Raw genomic sequence first — 24,844 nt, forward strand, 5'->3', positions numbered from 1 at the left:
AAAGACACACCTTAAGAAAGTACACTCTACTAAACCTGAAGACCTAGAAGGAATGGATGACTCTGTAGATACATATGACCTACCAAAATAAAATAAGATGAGACAAACCATTTAAACAGGCCTATTACAAGCAATAAGATGAAAGCAGTTATAAAAAAAATCTCCCAACTAATAACAATCCAGGTCCAGATGAATTCATTGGTTAACTTTATCAGACACTCATAGGAGAATGAACACCAGTGCTTCTCAAACTATTCCATAAAATGGAAAAGGAAAGAACACTACCAAACTCCTTTTATGAAGCCAGCATTACCCCAATACTGAAACCAAATTGCAGACATAGCAAAAAAAAAAAAAAGAAGAAGAAGAAAGAAAGAAAATTATGGACCAATGTCCCTCAGATGCAAAAATTTTCAACAAAATACTGACAAACACAATACAGGAACACATCAAAAATACCATTCACTGTCATCCAGTGGTTCATATTCCAGAGATGCAGGGGTGGGTCAACATACACAAATGAAATGTCATACTACATATAAACTGAGTCAAGGACAAAAGTCACATTATCATCTCAGTGGATACAGGAAAGGAATTTGACAAAATCCAACTTTCTTCATGATAAAAGTCCTGAAGAAACGGGAAATAGAAGGAATATGCTTCAACATAAAAGAGGCTATATACATACAACAAGTCTACCACTCATACCCTCTACTAGAAAAGTGTTGGAACTGATAAACACTTCCACCAAAGTAGCAGGATACAAAATTAATAAATAAAAATCAGTAGCTTTCCTATAAACCAATACAAAATATGCTGAGAATGTGAAAAGGAAAATGGCTATTTTACCAAAAGCAACCTACAGATTTAATGCAATCCTTGTCAATGTCATTCTTCATGGAAATTTAAAAAAAAATCCTAAAATTCATTTGGAAGCACAAAAATCTTTGAATAGCCAAATCAATCCTGAGCACCAAAAATTAAGAGGTACCTTGTTTTAAGATACATACCTGATTTTAGGCTATATTACAGAGCGATAGTAAGAAAAGCAACATACTGGCACACAAACAGACACGCGAATAAATGGAACAGAACAGAACACCCAGATGTAAACCCTGGCAGCTATAGAAATCCTGTTTTTGACAAAAATGCCACAAACATGCACTGGAGAAAAGACAGCCTCTTTAGCACATGGTGAAGTGAAGACTGGGTGTCTACAGGTAGAAGTATGAAAGTAGACTCTGACCTCGCCCTGTGCACAAGGGTCAACTGCAACAGGATCAAAGACCTTACACCACACGTAGGCTTATACCTTAAGGAATCTGCACTTTACTATAGAGGTACCTACTCATCCATGTTTATTGCTCCTCTATTCACAATAGCTAGGAAATGGAACAAGCCTAGATGCCAATCAACTTATACATGGATAATAAAGATGCATTAGATATATACAATGGAGTTTCATTCAGCTGTCAACAAAACTGAAATTAACTATTATGATGCTGGAAAGTGCTATGCAGTCTTTTGGGGGAGAAAAGACATCAGTGATGTCTTAATCAGCAGTGGACTCTACAAGCTATAAAGTTGTCCAACCAAGCCAAACATGCCAAATGGTATAATAGAGGAATGTCTGAAACAGGGTAAACCAACAGCCCTCTGATTAGATTTGGGACCCACTTATAGATCCACAAGAGGAAATTCATGCCCAGTACTGAAAACCTAACCACAAGCCCATGGGAGGTCAGGAGCCCTAGGGGGAAAGGTACTACTGTTGTTTGGTTAAATGGATATGTTATGTTCACTAAAGTGCTCTCTAAATATGCATGTTTATGCTCACATATTAATGCTATTCTCACATTTGGTTACAGAAATTTCTCTTTTCAGATGGTAGTAACTATTGGGGAGACTCAAAACTGTTCAAAGTGCTGAGAATAAATGAAAGTTGAATGTTATCATACCCCACCCCCAAGGCTCAGGGACCATGCAGAAGGTATGGTGGAAAAAATGTGAGAGCCAAAGATAGGGCAGGAGTGGTTTGGAATAAGGTATTAATGACTTCACAGCAGCTGAAGTTACCTATATAAGACCTGCATAATAGGAAGAGGGAAATGATGATATCAAAACAGAAGGAGTCTTTGGAAAGAACCAGAGGTCCAGTGGAAGAAGTATAAGAAATAGGAGGCAAGAGAGGGAGGTGGGAGAGTTTACTATCAGAGTGCTTTATACACATTTCTGGATGTTTTCAATAAAAAGTCAAAAAATGAAACTATGAGACATGATGTCTATCAAGTAATTGAACAAAGAAATTAAAGAAAAACACACCCTGGTTAAGTACCTATTTGTTGAGATATTTCTGGGTTCAGCATGAGAATATATAAGGGGGTTGGTGCTTGGTGTACCTGAATTATATTTTAATTACCTTACCACTGAATTCCAGAATATATGAATTGCTTGAAATTACTGTGGTCAGGGCTGGAGGGATGGCTTAGTGGTTAAGGTGTTTGCCTGCAAAGCCAAAGGACCCAAGTTCAATTCCCCAGGACCCACATTGGCTAGATGCACAAGGTGGTGTGTGCATCTAGAGTTTATTTGCAGGGGCTGGAGGTCCTGGCATGCCCATTCTCTCTCTCTCTCTCTCCCTCTTTCTCTGTCAAATAAATAAATAAAAATAAATTTTTTAAAAAGAAATAACTGTGGTCAAGTGGCCTACAGGATAAAATAACAGTTTTCCTTTAACCCTTATCTTTGTAAGACTGAAATTTGGAGGTCAGGACTTGAAGTCTATGAAGAAAATCAAATGAGTACCTTAGTACAATTGTAACCACAAACCATCAAACCAAATTGTGAAGCAATGGGAGAAGGAGCAGGAATTTGAGTCAAATTACAATGAAGTTAGGAACTCATGGAGATTCCCAAAGGACCATGTTCAAGACAAAAGCAAGAAGCAACTTTAGCTACGTTCAGGTTTCTGAGGAAAAAGATGAAGCACTAGAGTTTGGACTTGTGGACCAGCATGGCTCCTCAGTCAAATGGAGACTTTAAACTCAATGATTCACCAGTTGGCAACTAATAGACCCACTACTGTAACACCTGTGTTAATCCTGAACACCTAAACTCAGGAGTCACGAAGCTGCTCTTGCACACTTTGAAGAGCCATGCTTTTGAAAAGTCCCCCTGGTTCTACACAGCAGTGTCAGAGCACAGAAGTTATTGTGCCTTTGTATGATAACATCATATGCAGGAAATCACCAAGTAACACCAAAGAGATAAGACAATTATTTCATCTTCTAAGATTTCTATGAATATTACTAAAAAACCTTCACTGAGTTAAAAAAAAATTAAAAAGAAAACTATTTGGGTCACAGGGTGGGATTTACAAACTAAAAGGAGGGTAACCATCAGACAAGTCAGACCGAAAGTACAGTAACCCAGTGGCGGGACAGGAATGCCTATCCTCTGTATAGTACAGATCACAGCATTTCAGTATTAAAGAAGCTCTGAACAACCAAGATGCCCCAAGACGATGATGGAAGAAAAATGATTGCATTCCACATAAGTCAGTATGCCTCCACTGTTAGGACCCATGATCCCAATGCACTAACACCTTTCTCCCTAATAATTCACCAAAGGAGAGTGATTACATCACTCCCTAGTACTGCAATGAGTGAAAGACCAGAGACCTGTAAGAATCTGCCAACAAATGCTGCACACAAGTGCAAAGTCTCTGAGGTACAAGGGATATGCCCCACACTAAAGAAAAGAAAGTCTGGCAGTTCATTCTAAAGCATCAATCAAATCAGAACCGAGTGCCACGGAGAGGATTTTGCTTTATGAAGTGCTGGCTTCCTTCAAGGTCACACATGATGGTGAGGCAATGATAGCCGACTACTGTGTTTGTAGACTCGGAGCTGGAGCACTGCCCAGGGTCCTTACTTAATGGGTTTACTAGCTGAGTTTCATCTTGATAGAAACAGTGCAGACCTAATTTAAAAAAAAAAAAATCTCAGCTCAGTGTACCCTTTTATAACTACAAAAATGCACCTATTATAAAATAGTGGGTACTGAGTTAAAATAAATGTAACTTTCAAAAGCCACACTAAATATTATTACAATGCCAGTTTCTCTCATTTATTTACCTGCTCAAATTCTATATGAAGTATTTACCTTTTGAGGCAGTCTTATTTTTTTTCTTTCTACTTTCTTCCTGAGGACACATTTCATTTACCAAACCTCAAACTTTTGGAACATGATACAAGTTACAAAGACTCTCAAAACATAAAACAATGGATTATGTAGTTAAGATTAGAATTAGGCAATCAGAAAATGGAGTCTTAGCTTTGGAGATGGCTTAGCAATAAAGAAACTTACTTTAAAGGAATTTTAACTGTTAAAAGACATTTATATCTCAGTATTTAAAAAGAAAGTACCATTGAGTACTCCTCATGTATTTAACAAATTATTTTATTATTCTGCTATTCAGAAAATCTCATTTAATCTATTATTCTATGAATGCTCTTTAGTTGATAATCTTGTCTGACTTTCCAGTATAAGACTCATCAGCAATGACTATATATATGGCAGTCATGCAAAACTAGCTTCTCTGAGAATACCCTTATAATTAGAGACCCTCAAAAAATCACCAAAAGGCTGGAGAGATGGCTCAGAACATAAAGCGCCTGCTGTGCAAACACGAAGACAAGTCTGGCTCCCCAGAACCCACGTGAAACACCAGCCATGAAGTCTGCAGCCACGCCAGTACGGTGGTGGGGGCGCCAGTAGGGTCCCTGGGGCATGCTGACGAGCTTGTTTGGCACAGTTGCTAGAAAACCTGTCTGAAAAACTAAGGTCGAGAGATATCAAGTAAGACACCTAATATCAACTCCAGGATTCTACATACATGCACACACATGCAAATGTTTACCTGAATACACATGTGTACTCACACACATGCATATCACACTGTTGCACAGAATTTTACCATTTTAAAAGGTCATAAAACTCTAAGTAATAATACTTAAAACAAATGGTAGTATTCAATGTTAATATTGAAGAAACCTAATGCCAGCAAAAAGTTTCTTTCCAGCTGGGCTGGGGAGATGGCTTAGTGGTTAAGGCATTGGCCTGCAAAGTCAAAGGATCTTGGTTCAATTCCCCAGGACCCACATAAGCCAGATGCACAAGGTGGTGCATGTGTCTGGAGTTCATTTGCAGTGTGTCTGGAAGCTCTGGCACTAAAAAATTCATTTCCAAATTGTCCTGAGAAGTTACTTCTTTCTAGGAGAGTTTGCTCCTGTGACGTCCTTTGGCTCAGTGCTTGGTATGCAACAGGAACTCAAATGTGCCTGTTTCTTAGAGCGGTGAGAGAAAAATGATCTTGGATAAGTCTATCAATAAATAGAGACACTAATTTCCAAGAGTTAATAGAGAATCATTAAATGTGCAAAAGTAAAGCTTTATAATTTACGTAAGTATAACCAAAAGCCTAGCAGTCAACATACAGAGATAGTTTTGCTTTGGAAAAATATTTTAATGAAAGATTGCTATTTGTTTACTTTTTATACTAAATAATAAGCTGCCATAACATAAAAAGATACACATAATTATGGAGTCTTTATAAAAACAATTATAGATTAAAAATTCTAAATTCAATAGGCAACATAGTACAAAACCTTTAAAATACAAATAACTAAATACAAGCTAAAGAATTTTTGTTAGTAAGTTCAAAAATATCAAAAGCATGATTTTACGTGGATATTTGATGCTGATTCAAAATATGCTCTTATTTCTCTTGTCCATATCTATCCAGACACTAAAAAAACTTGGTCTAACCTCTCCACGATCTCCCAGAAAGCTCTTTATATCTTGCCCTCATGGTATTTTCCAACTGTCTGCCTTAAACAAAGAGTCCTTGCTGGCACTGGCTTGTTGCTAGTCAGTATTTAGCTCTTTCTTTCTGTAGCTATGGCAGAGCAACCATCTGCTTCACACAGCTTTTCATTCCTATGATAGCTTTCTGCTCTTCCCTCTTCCAACTCAAAAACAGAATGCAAGAGGTAAAACAAAGCGTCTTGGTTCTACAGAACACCCAGGAGAGTTTCCTCCCAACCAGGAAAATGCTTCCTTAGCAACCAAGTAACTAAGACCAATTAACCTCCCTTCTCCATCAATACTCAATTTACACTGAGGCCCTTTCGTTAAGCCCTTCAGTTTTTACACTGAACTTGTTGCAGGAAAAATAAGGTGCTTCTGTCTTAAAGGAAATAGGCTCCTTCTTTCGAATGCCTCAAAGTATGATCTGAACTTAACATAAAGTGTAGGTTCATTGCTTTCCTGGAAACTTAGAAATGGCATAGAAATTAAGTGTAATCAACTAACATATGCCTAAAGTGTGACAAACATTTCAAAGCAATCAGCACTTGGATAGCAGGGAGACTCCGCGATGTGGGAAGATGTTCTGCGGCTGTCACTGCACAAGCCTTGCTTTAGCTCATTTATGTCCCTTCCACACAACCAACCAAGCTCATGTCAACACCAAATAATCACAGCCCAGCAGAATGCCAGAGAAATGATGAATGGGAGCGGAGCAAGGAGCACAGAGAGTAACAAAACCCAGGAATTTCCCTTCAGGACAGAAAATCTAAGGCTAAAGCTGGTGGATGATTAGCATCTCGCAGGCAGGGCCACTTCACAAGCAAGGAAACTATACCGCACATAAAGAAAGGACTAGGCACTGTCAAAATGCAGTAGGTACAGTGAAAAGCATCCTCAAAGTTTTGAAGCTGCGAACCAGTGGTTACATTTTTCTATTTCATAAGTAAATCATTATGTTATATTCCAATTAAGGTAAAAAAAAATGGCAGAAACATAAAAAAGTCACCAAGAGCGGTAACACAAGGCCTTTAATCCCAGCATTGATGAGATGAAGGCAGAAAGATTACAAATTCTAGGCCAGCTTAAGCTACATAGGGAGATGAAGGAAAGAAAGGAGAGAGGGACGAGAGGGAGGAAGTGAGGCAGGGAGAACGAGTTGCTTCTTGACATTCATTTTTTCAGGTCTTGAACAAGATCCTTTGTGCAGTCTTTTTAAAATTTCTCTAAATTTTTCAAAGAATATCATATGGAGTTTCAAATGTATATTGTATTATACTTCACCCTCCAGCAGTTTTGTTAGCAGCAGCTGATATTAACATCAACACCTTAGTTGTGACACAGGATTTCAAAATCAGTTAGTTTGGTAGTTTGTCACCTAGAAGTTGCAGGGCACACCATCCTACAGAGATCTCCTCTGTGATAGCAAAGCTACCTTAAGCGCACGTTAACAAAATCAAACGCATGTTGACCTTTGGCCCCATAACCTTGGTTGACCTGCTTTGACTCTTACTCTCCTCTGGTTGAAGTGCCTGAGGTGGTGAGAGATGAGCAAAAATCCCCAAATTTGATGCATCACCCACACCTATGTGCTTTATTTCCACAGCACTACCCAGGACTTTTCACTCACAATATCATCTAAGGTGTGAATGCCCACCCCCATTTCTCTCTCTCTCTCTCTCCCTCTCACAAACACACACCTTACACACAGCCCCACATTCCAACCTGATTCATCTAAGTATCTGAAGCTGTTTTACAGATAAGGGATTTGACGTTCAGAGAGGTTCAAATGTCACAGCATTAAAATGAGGAAAAGAGGCTGAAAATCCCAAATTGGTTCAATTCTAAAGCCTTTGCTCTTTCAACCATGCCACACCACCTACTACACAAAGCTTTTGGCAGCTCTGTTATGCTGTTTCCTGAATTTCTTCCACTGATACTAGCAATCACTAAGGGTTGAAAGGCTATATTCTTCATATGTGGATCATGAGCCATTAGTAGGTCTTAAAATCAATTAGTTGGCCTTAGCTAACACTAAAAATATACAATAGAGGGCTGGGGAGATGGTTCAGTGGTTAAAAGCACTTACTTGCAAAGCGTGGTGGTCTGGGTTTGATTCTCCAGTGTTCACATAAAGCCAAATGCACGATGTGGCACATGCCTATTGCAGTTCCTTTGCAGTGGGAAGTGGCCCTGGCACAACCCTTCTCTCTTTCTTTCTCCCTTCCTCCCTCTCTCTTTCTCAAATAAATAAAGATCTTTTAAAAAAATAATAAAATATAGCAGAACAGAACAGAATAGTTCTAAAAGAATTGTCTCATAACCCTTGGTTACAGGTAAGTATGTGCAGAGTGTACTAGCTCCTGATATAAATGCACTTTTTTTTAAAAAACTGAGGGTTTATATCAAAAAGTAGTTTGGAAGCCAGAGTCCAAAAGGATGCTCTTACACAGATCCAGACCATGGGGATATTTATCAAGAGCCTGGGAACTACTCAAAGCTCAGTCCCTTCACTGGGAGAACATCAGGAAAGAGAAGACAGGAAGGAAGCTCCCTCCCAGACAAGGCAGAGAGAGATCACCTAGAATCAGCCTAGGAGGAGGCTGCTGATTGCGTAATTGCATACTCCTTCACAGCAGCTCCAGTCCATCAAGCAGATAGTATGGTTTATTTTTTACAGCACTAATTATGTAATTATCCATAACATTAAATCAGTTCCACCTGATTTGATCTATCACAGGTTTCCTGAAACATTCATTTGTTTATTATTTTTAAAAAGAACATGAAACTACTAGTCATCTTGTAGGTAAAAGTATAGAAAAAGGATAAACTCCTGAAAAAGAATTTTTGGCCTTTGGGATAAATGGTGATTGAGAATTCATTTTAATAGACCATGAAGCTTCTGTAAATCAAAGATTCACACAAGTATATTCTCATTTTTAATTTATTATTTCATAAAATGCTTAGTGTAAGGTAATAATGTTATACGGGATGTTTTCATGAAATTAAAAGCTTTCCCACAAAGGAAACTATGGTACTCTTTCTAGTGTGTCTAGAGTCTAGTGTGCCTGCCTTTTAAGCAAAGGGACCTGAGTTCAGTCCCTGGTCCTCATAGAAAAGCGTGGAGGGGGGCATGGGTCTGTAATCCAGCCTTGGGGCAGTAGAGACGGGAAGACCTCTGGGCCTTGCCAGCCAGCCAGTTTAGCATAATTGGACCTAATGCAGGGCAAGGAGAGATCATGTCTCCAAGGAGGCAAACAGTGTTCCTGTGGGTAATACCTAAGGTTGTACTGTGGCCTATGCACGGACGCATGCACGCACCTCTGCACATGGGAACACACGTGCATGCACACTTATCTCCTGAGAAGGTGCTGTGAATATAAATAAGCCAAGCACAAAGAACTGAATGGGGAGCTATTCCTCATGATAATGCGGTCCCACTCAGCAGCCTGTCAACGCCTGTGAGCAGCTACAACCTCAACTGCAGACCAATGCTGGCAGTAGCAGTAGACCAACTACAGATTGATCAGATGCCCTCTGAAAAGCAGATGACTGATAAAAATCATATATAGGCAAGGACAGAGCCAGGGGAAAGCATGGAAGTTACACATCCTGGCTGGTCTTCCTCCAGGATTTCTGACTACTTCTCTTCACCTAAGCCCTGCAGCCTGGCAGACAGAGTCCAACACCATCCGCCCAAGCAGAGCCCTCATCTAACCTCACCACAGTCGTCTATAAGTTCCGAACCTTCACACCATCAAGCCCTCCAATTCTTTGGGTCCTTTCTAGCATCTAAATATCAGCTCTGCTTAATGGATCTGACTTAGTTTATCCCTCTGAATCTCAAGACGCCCTACTTATTTGCCTAGGATCCTCAGATTCAGGAAGCTAACAACGCATCAGCCACATGGAATACCCTAGCACAGCAACTTACTAAGCCTCAAGAGAAGAGACTTGACAAATTCTCCTAAAACTTGGACTGCGTCTCAGACCAATCCAAACTCATGACAACGTCTTTAGTGCCCACCCACAATGATATTCTCTAGCTCAGAGTCCTTGCTTCTCAGCACTGCCTTCTATAGTCACATTTCCTGTAGTAATTTCCAATTCAAGATGGAATATGTGCTGGAAAAGGCACCAGACTCCTTCTGACACCAAGGTTAACTGAAAGATCTGTGTCACAAAAAAGAACGATTTGGAGAAACCTTTTTGGAAGTTGGTATTCCCCTTCAAGAATGTCCAGGACGTGATACGGCTCAACTCTAAGTACTAGGAGGCACTGGCGAAACCAGCTGGTTGAGGGCTACATAAGGCAGACAGAAGGACAAATGGAATCCATCACAGTTGCCAAGTTTCTTGCTGCCAGATTCTAACTACGTGTTTCTAAGTCAGACTCATTTGTCAGGAAGCCAGCTGTCAAACCAGATAGCTAGGAGCATATCAGCTTTATTTATACGATTGCCCAAGGTCTTCCATTGCTTGCTCTGCATTCATGACTCTCAACTTGGCTTCTCATTTTTAGTCCTGTGCCTGCTCTTCTAGACTCACTTTGATTAGCATGAATTGACCATCAACATTTCCCAAGGATACTGACTTAAGGGATAAGTTAAAACTGTAAGTATGGAATAATTCAATGACCTGTTAAAAAAGTGAATAAAAAGCATTTATTGCAAAGCCAGACATGGCCACACAAACTTAGAACCCCAGGCCAGGAAGAGCAGGATAGAAATAGGAGGCTCTCTGGGTCTCCCTGGTCAGCCAGTCTAACTGACAGATGGGAGGCTCCAGGCACAGTGAAGACTGTCACAGGGAAATAAGCAGAAAGTCAGCACAGGAAGATAGCTAATGTCTCCCTCCTCTGCCTGCACATGTGGGGCATGCATCTGCACACATGCTCACAAACCACACACCTGCTACACGCAGCACACATACACAAGAATTCATTGCTCACAGTATATAACAGACAAAATGATAATTTTAAGAAGAAAGTGTTTGGTCAATATGGTCAAAGGTTGCAATGCAGCCAAGAAAAATAAATACTGGATTTATAACTTAAAGGAAAGTAACTTCCAACATTTGATTTTAATAGAAGACAAAAAAGTAAAAGTTGGAATGGGTGATATGCAGTATGAATTACTTATCCACAAAATATGATAGTGAAGGGATTCGGCAGTAGCCACATAGACCAGTACATAAAGACACAAGGGCAAGACTCATAAGAGTTTGGGTGCTGTGAGAACTGTTGAATGGGCCAAGATTAAGACTAAGTCAGAAGAAAAGTACATTAGCTTCCTTGTCACTGAGACACAATGCCTGGCAGGAGCAATTTGTTGGAGGAAGATTCTATTTTGGGCTCAGTTTCAGAGGGCGGCAGTCCAGCACAGTGGAGAACACGGAGCCACAGGAGCATGTGACCAAGGCTCCTCTCATCCTGGAGGACTAGGAAGCAGAGACCACGCTGGAGCCAGGCTCCAGTAATGCCGCCAGAGGCCTCCAAGCCCCTTCAACATAGCAGCTGGGGAACAGACACTCAAGACAAGAGAGTATGGGGAACACTTCAGACTTGACCACGGCACTAGAGAAATAGGCAAGGACGCTGTCAGCGAGGCGCTGAGACGGAGCACACACACAAAGCACGCTCTAGGGGAAAGGCATCAACTTAGCTGAAATTAAGTGGAGCAAGGAGAAGGATTTTGGAATTTGAGATCATCACATTTTTTCCTTTTGTCTCACATAAACAACAAACTTAAAGCAAGGCTGGGAGTAAACTGTTCCATTAGCAATTATTGGGGAAAAAAAGCACTTAACAATGATACTTCAGAATCGTCGATAGTCGTTGTAATTGCCTTATCCGAATCAAAATGCTGTCACTTTGGGATTACTGCTACTTCTCCTTTCCTTCAAAGTCAGGTACAATCAAGCGACTACAGAACAAGCCAGGCATAGTCTGCCAGGCGGCTGCACCCTCTGACCCACTGGCCATAGCAGCGAGCCTGAGGCCACCCACACACGCTCTGGGTGGCGGCCAGCCTGCCTCCTCTTCTCAGTGCAGTCAGAAGTGGAGCCGAGACAAACATCTACGTGCAATCCCAGGCTCCTGTGAGATCAGCTAGAATTAGGTATAGTTTCTCTATGCTAATCACAAAAATCTCTAACTGCTGAAAGAAATTAAAATCTGTAGGAACCATAAGAAACATAATTGAAGATCCCACACAGCATTTATGTAACCTGAAACAATATTCCACAGAACTTTTTTTTTTTTGGTTTTTTGAGGTATGGTCTCACTCCAGTTCAGGCTGACCTGGAATTCACTATGTAGTCTCAGGGTGGCCTCGAACTCACTGTGATCCTCCTACCTCTGCCTCCTGAGTGCTGGGATTAAAGGTGTGCACCACCATGCCCAGCTTCACAGAACATTTTTTAAAAATTTTGTTTATTTTTATTTCAGAGCGACAGACAGAGAGAGAAAGGCACAGAGAGAGAGAGAGAGAGAGACAGAATGGGCGCGCCAGGGCCTCCAGCCACTGCAGACGAACTCCAGATGCATGCGCCCCCTTGTGCATCACAGAACATTTTTAAACTAACCATTTCAGCCCAAGGATGAAAAGTAATTTCAAATATAATTAATGAATTTTAAAACTCAGATATGTTAGATTTTTAGTTAATTGTTGTAAAATAAAATCGCATTGCAATATATTTAAGCAGGTTGACTCCAACATACAGTTTCCATTGGCTTAAAAAAATAAAAGGACAAAGAAGTACTCAATAGTGGTTTCACTTTTATTTGTACAGATATGGTAATAAAATCAAGGTAAGTTGCTCATAAATTCTCCATTAAAAAAGATTCCTATAAAATTTTAACCCCCCAACCTTTAAGTAGCCTTTAAAATGACAATATAATGGGAAGACTCAAACTCACTTAAGAAATGGAAGATTCACATATATAATGAGGATACTGAAAAGAATGTACTAAACAGCCATTCTTAGAAACAACTGGATCCAAATTTATACTTTACAATGGAATGCAATTACCCCACACTGAAAGTCTATCAGGTAGTTTGTCTGTTTGGTGCTGGGAAGTCAGCCCAAAGTGTGGCACAGGTTAAACATACGCTCTACCATGGAGTTATATCCTTTGCCCCTTGTCAAATTTTTTGTGCAGAAATGTGAACTTAGCATTCTCCTAATTACACATGCTGCCAGAAATGATCTAACAGTCAGTCTTTGAAAGCTCTCCACATCAGACTAGACATAAAGGAAGCTTCCTCGTAGGCGTCACTGCTGAGTTAGGCCTCAGCCACTGGAAGGCTGTCGGCGCTTCTCAGCCACGTGCGGCGGCTCATCTCTTTGCCCCCAGCACTTGGACGGCTGAGGTGGGTGAAGCATTGTGACTCTGAGGCCAACCTGGACTACAAAGTGAGTTTCAGACCAGTCTGCACTAGGGTGAGGCCCTGCCTCATAAAAACAAACAAAAGGTTCTTGTAGGAGCCAAATACTACAAGGAAAATCAGATATCTATCTGGATTTAGTCAACATTCAACTTAATTTCTGTGAAAATATAAGTTCTCCCTTTGCTTTGCCAAGTGTAACAGAATGCAGAGAATTTTCTAAGTAAAAGTAATTTTAAGAAGTCATTTAGGCAATTTATATATTCTCACCCACTAAATATACTCTGAATTTTACATAGTGGTATTGCCTAGGTACCAAAGACCTAGATGAGAAAAAAGAGAGAAGAATGCTGAGTTTAACTCTACTTGCTCTAAGACCACCTGACTTCATAGCAACACTATATTGCATTGACCTTGAACTCAGATGTCATTAACTGAAATAGTTTCAGTGACACATCTCTGCTGGGCTGTCTGGTGGTGAGTTCTAGGAAGTGTGCACAGATACTTGTGCCATATACTGAAAAAACACAGTTGTGTATTATGTGTTACACTTAGTGCAATAACCCCAGTTATATTAGAAATCAAAATCCTAATCAAACATGACTGTTTTTCACAATGTTCTGTCTTCCCCCTCTTAAACATCCTATCACCCTATGGTCTTTTTTCATTTTACATAGAATTAGAATGTACTGTCTTTAATTTTCATAGTACATTAAAGTTAGACTGCAGTCTGCTAAATTAGTAGTTATTTCCTTTTTTAAAATTCCTTTTCAAGCCAGGTATGGTGGTATATAGCTTTAATCCCAGCACTCAGGAGGCTGACATAAGAGGATCACAGTGAGTTCAAATCCACCCTGAGGCTACATAGTGAATTTCAGGTCACCCTGGACTAGATAAAGACCCTAACTCAAAAACCAAAACAATCAAAACTGAAATAAAATATTCATTTCTTGCTGGGCAGGGCAGTGCACACTGTGATCTCAGTTCAGGACTGGCAGATCAGAATTGTGAGTTCAAGGACAGGCTGGGTTACATGCTGAGTTGATGGCCAGCCTGGGTTACACAATGAGACCTTTTCTCCAAAATATTCAGTAAGTAAATATTTTTAAAACTCTATTTATGGATCAGCACTATTTGTCTCCAGTACATGTTTCTGCTTGGACCTACCGACATTACACATGACACACTTTCTGGTTTTTGAATTCTGCTGTAATAATTACATTTCCAAATAACTCAGGGTAATCATGCCTATTATGGATCATTTACATTTATCACCATGTCTATACTTCAGCCTAAAAATAGCAGTTACTGCACAGAGAATTGTTAACGTTTACTGAGAACTGTGGCTTGTCATTTGTTCCAACATAAAAAGAAATCATCTCATGACCTATGAGTCTATTTTAGACATACAAAATGGCACCCATACTAGAACCCACTCACGGAAGTCCCGAGGGCCAATGGGCACATCTGACGCCCACATCACCTCAGAAGATAATCTTTCCATGAATAAGTTGCTGGGCAATTGAGAGCCTCTCCTGTTACTGATTCTCAGCTTCATGCTTCAGGGAATTTATGATGGGTTGTTTTGTGTTGAAGGCCTCGTTGTCTATAATATTCTACCTGCCCCAGTCTAAGAAAAGTCTCAGTAAATGTGCTTCAAGGCCCTAGGACAAAAATCTCTTGTTGCTTTTTTTTTTTTTCAGTAGCATATTATTGGTACCTTTATAACTCTATCATTTTCATAGTTTTTAAAAAATGTAATCTGAGGATGCAACCTGAGACTCTAAGTAACAAGGATAGTGAATGAATAAATGAAATGTGCTCAGTTCTCATCTCTAACACCTCTATAGATGGAAGGAATAGAATCTTGGTAACTGAACTTCAGAAAAAAAATTCAAGTTCCCATAATATAAACAATTATTCACCAATGAAAATATGTGTAGGTATTTGAATTATATTAATCAAAGGACAACATAAGGCCCAGTGTTATTAATTCAAATTTGACAAAAATGAGACAAAAAATCAAAGCAATGTCAACTAGGAAAGCCTACAGGAAAGACATTCAGGTATTTCCCTCTTCTAAGCATTTATTAATAATGTTATTGCCAATACCCACATTCCCTATTCAGAGTATTTTTCCACTTGTTGAATGGGTTAGTACCAATCATGATGGAAATCTGATGCTTTGTTTCTCCAACCTTATCTTTTTATTCTTTATCACTTATTAAGTTAATTGAGAACTTTAAAAATACTTGCAAAGCGTAGCAGTCATTTTGAAACAATATATACATATGAATTATAAAGGTTAGAAATAACTTAAATGGCCAGGTGTAATGTCACATGCCTTTCACACCAGCACTTGGGTAGGAGGATCACCATGAGTTCATATACAATGAACTACAAACTGGCCGTGGCGCTTATGTCTGGAATTTGTTTATAGTGGCTAGAGGCCCTGGAGAACCCATTCTCTCTCTTTCTCTCTCTCTGTCAAATAAATAAAATTGAAAAAAAAGTAATTTAGAAAGGAAAATTTTTTAGAGGACCAGTCAATGCAGTTGCTTTCTTCTAGCCACTGGTAAAGATCTTGGTCAAAAATTGGCACGATCTTGCTTGTGATTTCACAATTTCAAGAAGGTGTACACCTTTAATTCCAAGACTCAGAAGGCAAAAGTAGGATGATCACTGTGAGTTCAAGGCCAGCCTGGGCCTATAGAGCGGCTTCCAAGTTATCCTTGGCTAGAGTGAGACTTTACCTCAAAAAGAAAAAAAATTCACTGAGAATGCCAAAGACATTTTAAGTTATATGAACTGATATCTGCTGTACTAGAAAATAAACTTTAAATTTAAAAAGTAACTTTGGGACTGGAGAGATGGCTTAGCGGTTAAGGTGCTTGCCTACAAAACCAAAGGACCAAATTTCAATTCCCCTGGACCCACGTAAGCCAGATACACAAGGTGGCACATGCATCCGGAGTTTGTTTGCAGTGGCTAGCCCATTCTCTCTCTCTCTCTCTTTCTCTCTCTATCTGCCTTTCTCTCAAATAATTTTTTAGGGCTGGAGAGATGGCTTAGCAGTTAAGTGCTTGCCTGTGAAGCCTAAGGACCCCGGTTCGAGGCTCGGTTCCCCAGGTCCCACGTTAGCCAGATGCACAAGGGGGCGCACGTGTCTGGAGTTTGTTTGCAGGGGCTGGAAGCCCTGACGCACCCATTCTCTCTCCCTCTCCCTCTGTCTTTCTCTCTGTGTCTGTCGATCTCAAATAAATAAATAAAAAATGAACAAAAAAAATTTAAAAAAATAATTTTTTAAAAAATATTTAAAAAGAAAAGAAAGATATCTTTTTTTTCTTTAAAAAAAAAAAAAGGTACCTTTGGGGCTGGAGAGGTGGCTTAGTGGTTAAGGTTCTTGCTGGCAAAGCCAAAGAACCCAGGTAAAACCATATGTGAAAGGTGGCACATGTGTCTGTAGTTCATTTGCAAAGGGTAGAGGCTCTCGTTCATCCATTCTCTCTCACTCTCAAATAAATAAATAACATATTTTTTAAAATAAAAAGTAACTTATTTAAATATAATTCACACATTTCTATGAATACATACATTCTAAAACAAAATGACTTGGTGCTCATAGTAGCAGTTTTATTTTTGCATCATTCTGTCCAGCTTATTGGAAGACGACTGGATTCCTGTGCCTACTTCGGCATTCAGTATGCGGCACTGCCACAGACCGCGCCGCCTCTGGACAGCGCGTGAGGCAGGGAATGAGCACTGCTCCTGGCACATCAGCACTGCTACAGAAAGAATCTTGCCTCTTACAGGTCCCCACAGGTGTCTCCGCAACCCCTGCAATGTCTTTCCCAGGACACAGATGAGACCCATTTGTAACTTGATTTACATTAACTTAAACTCCAGTTAATTGTTTTTGTAGCACCTTTGGCAGCATTTTGTTTATGTTGAATTTGTGGTCCTCCCAAAGCACCAGCCTTTGCTCTAAGCAACTGCTGTCATCAAGCCTCTCCTTGGCGTATGTATGAATGCAGATCTTATACATATGTTGGTAACCTTCAGTGTACATGGACACTGGTCTCAGGGGCCCATGGAGATTATACTTCAAGTGGAAAATGTCCCCCGTAGACTCATGGGTTTGCATCCTTCATTCCAAGCTGGGGGCACTGTTTGGGAAGGTGATGGAATCTTTAGGGCTGAAGAAAGTGTGTCACTGGGGGTAGGCCTTTAGTTCCTCCCCGCTAGTAGAAAATGTGATGCAGGCTTCCTGCTCTGGCCTGCCAGGCCTTCCTTGCTATAATGTACACTTCCCCGCAAAACTGTAAGCTGAGCATAAGTCTTTCCTTCCTTAAGCTGCTTCTGTCCCAGCAATGACAAAGGAACTGATTCAGATACCAAACCCTGCAAATGTCCAACTTCCTTGTGTAAAATGGTATCTTTTTGCAAATAACCCACCTAAACCTTCCCTTGCATGTTTAATCATCTCTAGTTTGCCTATAATATTAAATAAAATGGAAACATTATGAGTTGTTAATGTTATACTATACTGTTTAGAGAATCATGACAAGAAAAACAGTCTAAATGTTCAGTACAGATGCAATTTTGTTTCTTATGTTTATTTTTTAAATTTTATTTATTTGAGAGAGAAAAAAGAGAGAAGAAGGCAGAGAAAAAGAGAGAGGGAAGGAGAGGGAGGGAATGGGCATGCCAGGACCTTCAACCATTGCAAAAGAACTCCAGATGCATGTGCTACCTTGTATATCTGACTTACGTGGGTACCAGGAATCAAACCTCAGTCCTTTGGCTTGTGCTGACAAGGGCCTTAACCACTAAGCCATCTCTCCAGCCGAATTTTGTTTTTTGACTATTTAAGTCCTCAGATGTGGAACCCACACTTGCAGCTTATGTCCCCACGAACTCCATTTTCTTGGTCTCGTATCACCCCTCACAGTGATGTTGATGATGCCTTGCCCAGTTCCTCCTTAAGGTTTGTGCAACTATTTTCACTCCGCTGCTCTGACTATTGGTAGATAATTCACAACAGCCCTTTCCCTGGAGAATTAGAAAACTGGCGCTACCTGTCCGCAGGAGTTATGTCCATCTGCACTTTAGCTAATGAATGGCATACCAGAGATTGCCAGAGCACAAGAAGCCAACTACATTGGCACAAAGTGGGACTAATTCTGTGGTAAGTTTGTGCTATGGAGCTGAAATCAGATGAAACGTTTCTAGCTGAGAACACCTTCTCCCACACTCCTTGCTCTGTGCTGCTTCCTTTACTGTTTTTCATCTAAGAACACCCCCACAAGGGTAAGCTGCGACCCTCGGCCCACCAGGATCACCTCACGGGTCTACATCCCGACCCAGCACCTGCAGCGCACAGCTCCCGGCGCCAATACCCGTGATGAAGTAGCCGGGCACTGGTTTCCAAGCACCAAAACACTGTCGCCGGGCCGCATTGCCAGCCACCCGGGAAGTGTTCTTAGAGCTGCAAATTTTCAGGCCCTACCCAAAGCCTACTAAGTCAAAACTGCTAAGAGTTGCCTTGGCAATCACTTTGAACAACTTGTCAGATACTAAATGGGTTTTAATCAGCCCCCAAGTAGTTTTGACACCTACTAAACTAGTCCCCATTACTACTGCACAGCACCTCCCGCAGGCTCTAGAGTCAGAGCTAATCATCTCAGCTGCTAACCTTGGGGACGCTGAGCCGGTGCCTCAGTTTACTCACATGTGAAAAGTGACCACATCATGAGATGAAATGGATTCACGCCAACCACTTACAGCAATGCCAGCAGTTAGCGCCTAATGAAGTTAGACTGCTGCCTTGTCACTGATTATCACATGTTTTTCATTCACTTCACTAACATCACCTATAAATGAGTCACACTACTGCTCATTGTCACAGTTCTTTTGAGAATTAAAAAAGAATGAACAGAAAACTGGCACATAATAGAGAATCAATAAATGATCACAGTAAGTATTTTTTAGTGAGGATTAAAATTTTAGCACACAAACATATTAAAACTGATGCCAATGTTTATTAAAAGAGAATTTGATAGTCATTGATAGCAATACTGACTGGAGCTAAAGAAACAGGGCTGGAGAAATGGCTTAGTGGTTGAAAGGTCCTTGCTTCCAGTCTAACAACACAAGTTCAACTCCCCAGTACCAACGCAAAGCCAGACACACAGGGTGCCACGTTTCCTTGTTTCCAGTGCCAGTAGGCCCTGGTGCACCCACACTCACTCTCATGCTCTCTAACAAACAAGTAAATCTTAAAAAAAACAAGTAAAGGCCCTAATTTCCACGGAAACTACCCATTCATTTATCTATATTCCTTTGGTATATAGATATAATAACTATTAATTCAGGAGAAAGTATAGAATAATTATTTAGCTACTTGAGCAGTAAAGTTTTAGGATTAAGGTACAGTATATATTTACCAAAATTTATCATTTATAATGTCATAGTCTATCATCACTAAGAATTTCTCTTTCACACAGATTTCAGTCATCTTTTCATAATTGATAGGTGAAAATAAAAACTTACATTGTTTTATACAATTGTTTAAAAAGTCATAAAGTACATTATTTACCACATTAATTTCCAAGATTGAAAGATTCCATCCTATAGGCATAGTAAAAGTTAAATTTGGTAATTTTTACAAATGGGTTATATGTCATCTACCATGAACATAATCAATTCTTTTCCTAAAACTTGTTTAAATATTGAAATTTTAAATATCAGAAGTTGATTGCATTTTTGATAAAAACAGATTAGTCATTAAATTACAATCTACTCTAAATATATACTTAAATTATCATATTTTCTACTTATATCACAATAGTGATACCACTTTTTATATACAAGCACATGATTAAGGTAAAATGATAACTCTGAGATATTAAAAATGAAAACCTAGTAAGATACCCATCATATCTATTATATAGTATTGAATAAATGAAAATTATAAATAAATCTCTAATGAAGATAACATTACATGAAAAATACAACTCAGTCTAGTAATTACACATGAAAGTGAGACATCACATATGCAATTCCTATGAAATACTTCAAATGTCCAAAAATTAGGGTCTACCATGACTTTTTAGTGAGCCATTCTCAGTTCTGTGAGCCCCCCTGACAGTAATGGTCAACTGTGGTTAAAGTAACAGCAACTTCCTCCCTGAAGGCACCCCAACATCTGAATGCAAGGATAGTGTACGACCAGGAAGGCAGTGTTACAGAGTCTGCTTGTCTGCCATTCACTTGTTGCATGACTATGAGATAGTTAATAATTTTAACAATAGCACTTTGTGCTTATTATATCCAACACAAAAGACACAGAAAGTAAATATTTCAGGTGATAAAATGGAGGATTACTCAAGGTTATTCTGTTAGGTTACATGGCTAAAGGAGTTACAAAACACAACTGCTGCCTCCAAATCTAGCACCCTTCTGTTTCATTATTACCCAAGTTAGGCAGTCTAAATTTATTAGGAATTACTACATAATTCAAAATAATACACCAGTATAAGCTGGTCGGCAAATGGCTTCTCATTAGATTCCTTTCTAACTCTAACAAAATAAACTGATTTTTAAAAAACTCACCGTAAGTTTATCTTTCCAACATTTTTAATCACTCTATGTAAATTGTCAGCATAAAATATTATTATTCTAGCAGAAATTAAACCCTTTTAGAATTCAATCAATTCTAAGTAGCTGACTTGATAACCCAGCTTATATCAACCTCCAGAGTCAACTGAACCTTCAGACGGCTAATTCTAATGGGAACCAGATAATATGTATATATTGTTACCTTATGTTGATGGAGTTTACAATCTAAGAAAGCAGTCTGACTTCAAAAACAGTAAGTATAAGAAATATGAAGTAGAAATAAAGGACTCCTACTTTTATGGAAAATCCCTGATTAGAACAGAATAAAAAATATTTTTAAAAGTTAATAACAATCTTCCCTTCTTAGAAAAAGGAAAACAATATCTTTGCCTTTTATGTATATTTATATATTCGTATATGTGCATATATACAAGCTTTTGCTTCTGGCTCATTTTCTGTCTGTCTGTCTGTCTGTCTGCAGAAGATGGCGTTGCACTCCTGGTCCTCCTGCCTCCCGTGCCGGGGCTGCGCCTGCTGTCAGGTACATCACGCCTGACTAGCAACTGCTCAGGGACAGTTTCTGCAGGGATCGGTGAAGAAAGCAGGAAGCTCAGCAGCAGGAGATACTATACTGTCTTACACTGAACTTTGATTTTTTCCATGTTATTTGGGCACTGAGAGATTAAGTTTTGTTCAAGAACTTTAACTGTAAAAGAAGTATATGTGAATAGACTGTGACTCCAAACAAAATGACTGAACAAAAAAAAGTATTCCAAGGACTTCAAGAGGATAAGAGAAAAGAATTAGGGGTTTTACCGCATGAAGAGATAAAAAGAAAAGAAATAATAATAGTCAATAGCTAGTTTAAATGAAGTTAAACATACTTGGATTTGATTTTTTTTTTTTTTCGAGGTAGTTTCACTCTAGCTCAGGCTGACCTGGAATGTAGTCTCAGGAGGGCCTCAAACTCATGGCAATCCTTCTACCTCTGCCTCCCAAGTGCTGGGATTAAAGGCGTGTGCCACCACACCCAGCTGATTTGATTATTTTTATACCATAAAATGTTACCTTTATTTACTTATTTCATTCATTTATTTGAGAGAAAGAGAGATAGAGGCAGGTAGAGACAGAGAGAGAATGAGCACACCAGGGCCTCCAGCCACTGCAAATGAACTCTAGCCACATGCGCCACTTTGTGCATCTGGCTCTACTTGGGCACTGGAGAATCGAACCTGACTCCTTTGGTTTTGCTGGCAAGCACCTTAACCACTACATCATCTCTCCATCCCAAGTTACCTTTTTTCACTTGGCACGAACATTTAATTCTAGCCACCCAGAAAATGCTTTTAATAACTTTATCTACCATAGACATGTTCTTTAATTATCCAATCTATTATTGGTATACATTTCAGTTACTTCCATTTTTCCCATCATAAATTGTAGTGTGGCAAAATTTGGTGTGCATTTCACACGGTTTTATGAGTATTAGTCTGCAATTACTTTGATGAAAAAACTGCATCAAAATAATGTTTTGAAAATCAGATGATAGATAGATACACAGATAGACAGCTAGATTGACAATAGATGACTGATAGATAAAGCAACCACAGAAAAGTGTCAATGGTAGAATGTAGGTTCTGAGTACAACAAGAATGTTGTAAAATACCCTGAAAAGTTCTTTTCAATTTTTGCACATATTGAAGTTCGCTGGAAAACGTTGGAAATGAAGAAATTTACATTCTCGGAAGTTACGTCTCTGTAGCTGGAATGATCACTCATGCCATGCACACAGCTTTAAGTTCTGCTGCACTCCAACCTAAACACAAAGTCAGTCCCCCACACTGCCACACTGCTTTGAAGTACTTACACACTCCCTACCACCTACACAGACAAAAACTAGTTGCCTTTTTAGTCATCCTTTCTATGTTAACTCTAAGTTAATAGAAAGTAAAGCTAAAAGTTCCTTAACGGCGTTGGCTCGGGTCTGGCATAGCTGTCTGAGCCTCACAGCAGTGGTCAGCACTCAAGCCCCGCCCTGAGGCGCTCAGCAGTGGCGCAACCTCTGTAGGACATCCTGTGAGCCAAATTCAAGGGGAAACCTTGCTCCCACTACCAGCAATGCACAGAGCAGAAGGGGCTAAGGCCTAACTACCAAGTTAGCTTGCTCTAAGTGACCCTACGGAGGCCTCTTCTACACGAAAAGAGCGCCTTGTCTTCTTTTACTGTGATGCCCACAGTTTAAACACTGCCGTTTCTCCCTTTGTGCTGCAGAAATTAGGGATCCACCAATTCAGATTTCAGTATTTTTAAAATTCAAGTATTTTCTGCAGCAAGAGCCCCATAAATTATGGTTCATTCACAGAACAGAATTTCACATTATAGAAAATTATGGAATTCTGCATTTACTGATATAAGAAGGTATTCATAATATACTTACTCAGTACCAAAATATTACATAAATAAATGTGAGGGATAGTAACAAAATATTATAGTGGCTACCTATCAAAAGGTATGTGGAACTTTTTTTACCTTTATATATTTCTCTGTTGTTTGTTTTTATAATGAATATATATAAATTTTATTAATAATAAAAGCATAATATGGCGATTTGTATGTTGATAAAAGACAATTTAAAATGTCTCAGAAAGCCACTAGGGTGTCAACACTTCAATAAAACTTAATTCAGCTGCTCAAGTCAAAGTCAAAATAACTGAAGGAATGAGACCCACAGATTTTCAAGGGGCTAGAGAAAAGGACTGAAAGTCCACTAGACAGAGTACCCCAGCCACGTGTGAGGTGTACTAGGGATATGTCTGTACAAGGCTCAGGAGATGTCACAGATTTCACTAGCTAAAATCCACAGGCAAGAGGCAACAGAGGTATTGTTGGTCTTCAGACAGAAGAGAAAGCAAACATGTGAAGGCTCACCACCACTGAATAAACTCAGAGTGGAAACCACTATTCCTGCTGTCATTTTTTAAACTTTTTGAGAGTTTCTATAGGTATAAACAATAAACCATATTAATTCCCTCCCCTACTCCCATTCTTCCCCTCTCAAATCTGCCCTCCATTGAATCCCTCCCCCTGCCAATTATTCTCTCTTTTGTTTTGATGTCATCATCTTCTCCTATTATGAAGGTCTTATGTGCATAGTGTTAGGCACTGCAAGGTCATGAATACCAAGGCCATTTTGTGCCTGGAAAATTGCATTGTTACAGACAAAAATTACTTATTACATGTGAAGTTCAACCATACCCCAATAGCTGGCCCAGGATTCAATGGCAGTTAATTTTTAACATTATACATACGTATATAAAACAGACTTAATGATTTTAATTCATACTCCATCAAGACTGTAAAGGAGAACATGATGTACTGAACTACTCACCTCCATGGGAAGACATGTCTGTACACTGGTGGATTTTCCTAGTTGCGATGCCACAGTAGCAGTTTTTACTTGAAAATGTGTTTTGCACATGTAGCCATCAGCACAGTCCTGTGTTTCAAGACCAAAGAATATGTAAGAAAAGTCTATTAATTTAAGTATTTAGCACTCAAAGAACTATCATTTATCTTAAAGTCTAAGACATGCAAAGAAAAATTCAACACATTAAAGGAAATGAGGTAATAAAAGAAACCAGTGCAACATACCCTACAGGCACTCAATAAATACAAGTCCAACTTCCTCCCTCTCATCTTTACTAATGTTTTCTCTTCTCTAGACTTAAATCTCCAGTACCTTTTCTGTCCTACTAACCCACAGCACTGAAGTCAGACAACAAAACTTCAAGATGGCAAATGATAAAAAGCATTTAAACATAAAAGAAATCATCTTGTCACATTGTTCACAGCTCATATACAAAGGAACCTCAGGAGGATTTCCAATCAATCTGGAAACTTGAGAGGACCCCTTACTTTCTCCTCTTCAAGGACAAGGTCTGTAGCTGCCCCAGAGAGGTGACTGTGCA

At 39.4% G+C, this 24,844-nt stretch overlaps 1 protein-coding gene across 12 annotated transcripts in view; it reads right to left on the minus strand.

Moving 5' to 3' along the window:
• Nucleotides 1-24,844, minus strand: part of Atg10 (autophagy related 10) — a 276,423-nt gene that overhangs the window by 176,690 nt on the left and 74,889 nt on the right. For all 12 annotated transcript variants that reach the window (XM_045134450.1, XM_045134443.1, XM_045134442.1 and 9 more), the window contains one exon: nt 24,265-24,372. In XM_045134450.1, coding sequence (XP_044990385.1) covers nt 24,265-24,372 — 108 coding nt within the window. The remainder of the gene's footprint in view (nt 1-24,264; nt 24,373-24,844) is intronic.

The sequence above is a fragment of the Jaculus jaculus genome, chromosome 14 (assembly GCF_020740685.1).
Source record: "Jaculus jaculus isolate mJacJac1 chromosome 14, mJacJac1.mat.Y.cur, whole genome shotgun sequence".
NCBI classification, from domain to species: Eukaryota; Metazoa; Chordata; class Mammalia; order Rodentia; family Dipodidae; genus Jaculus; species Jaculus jaculus.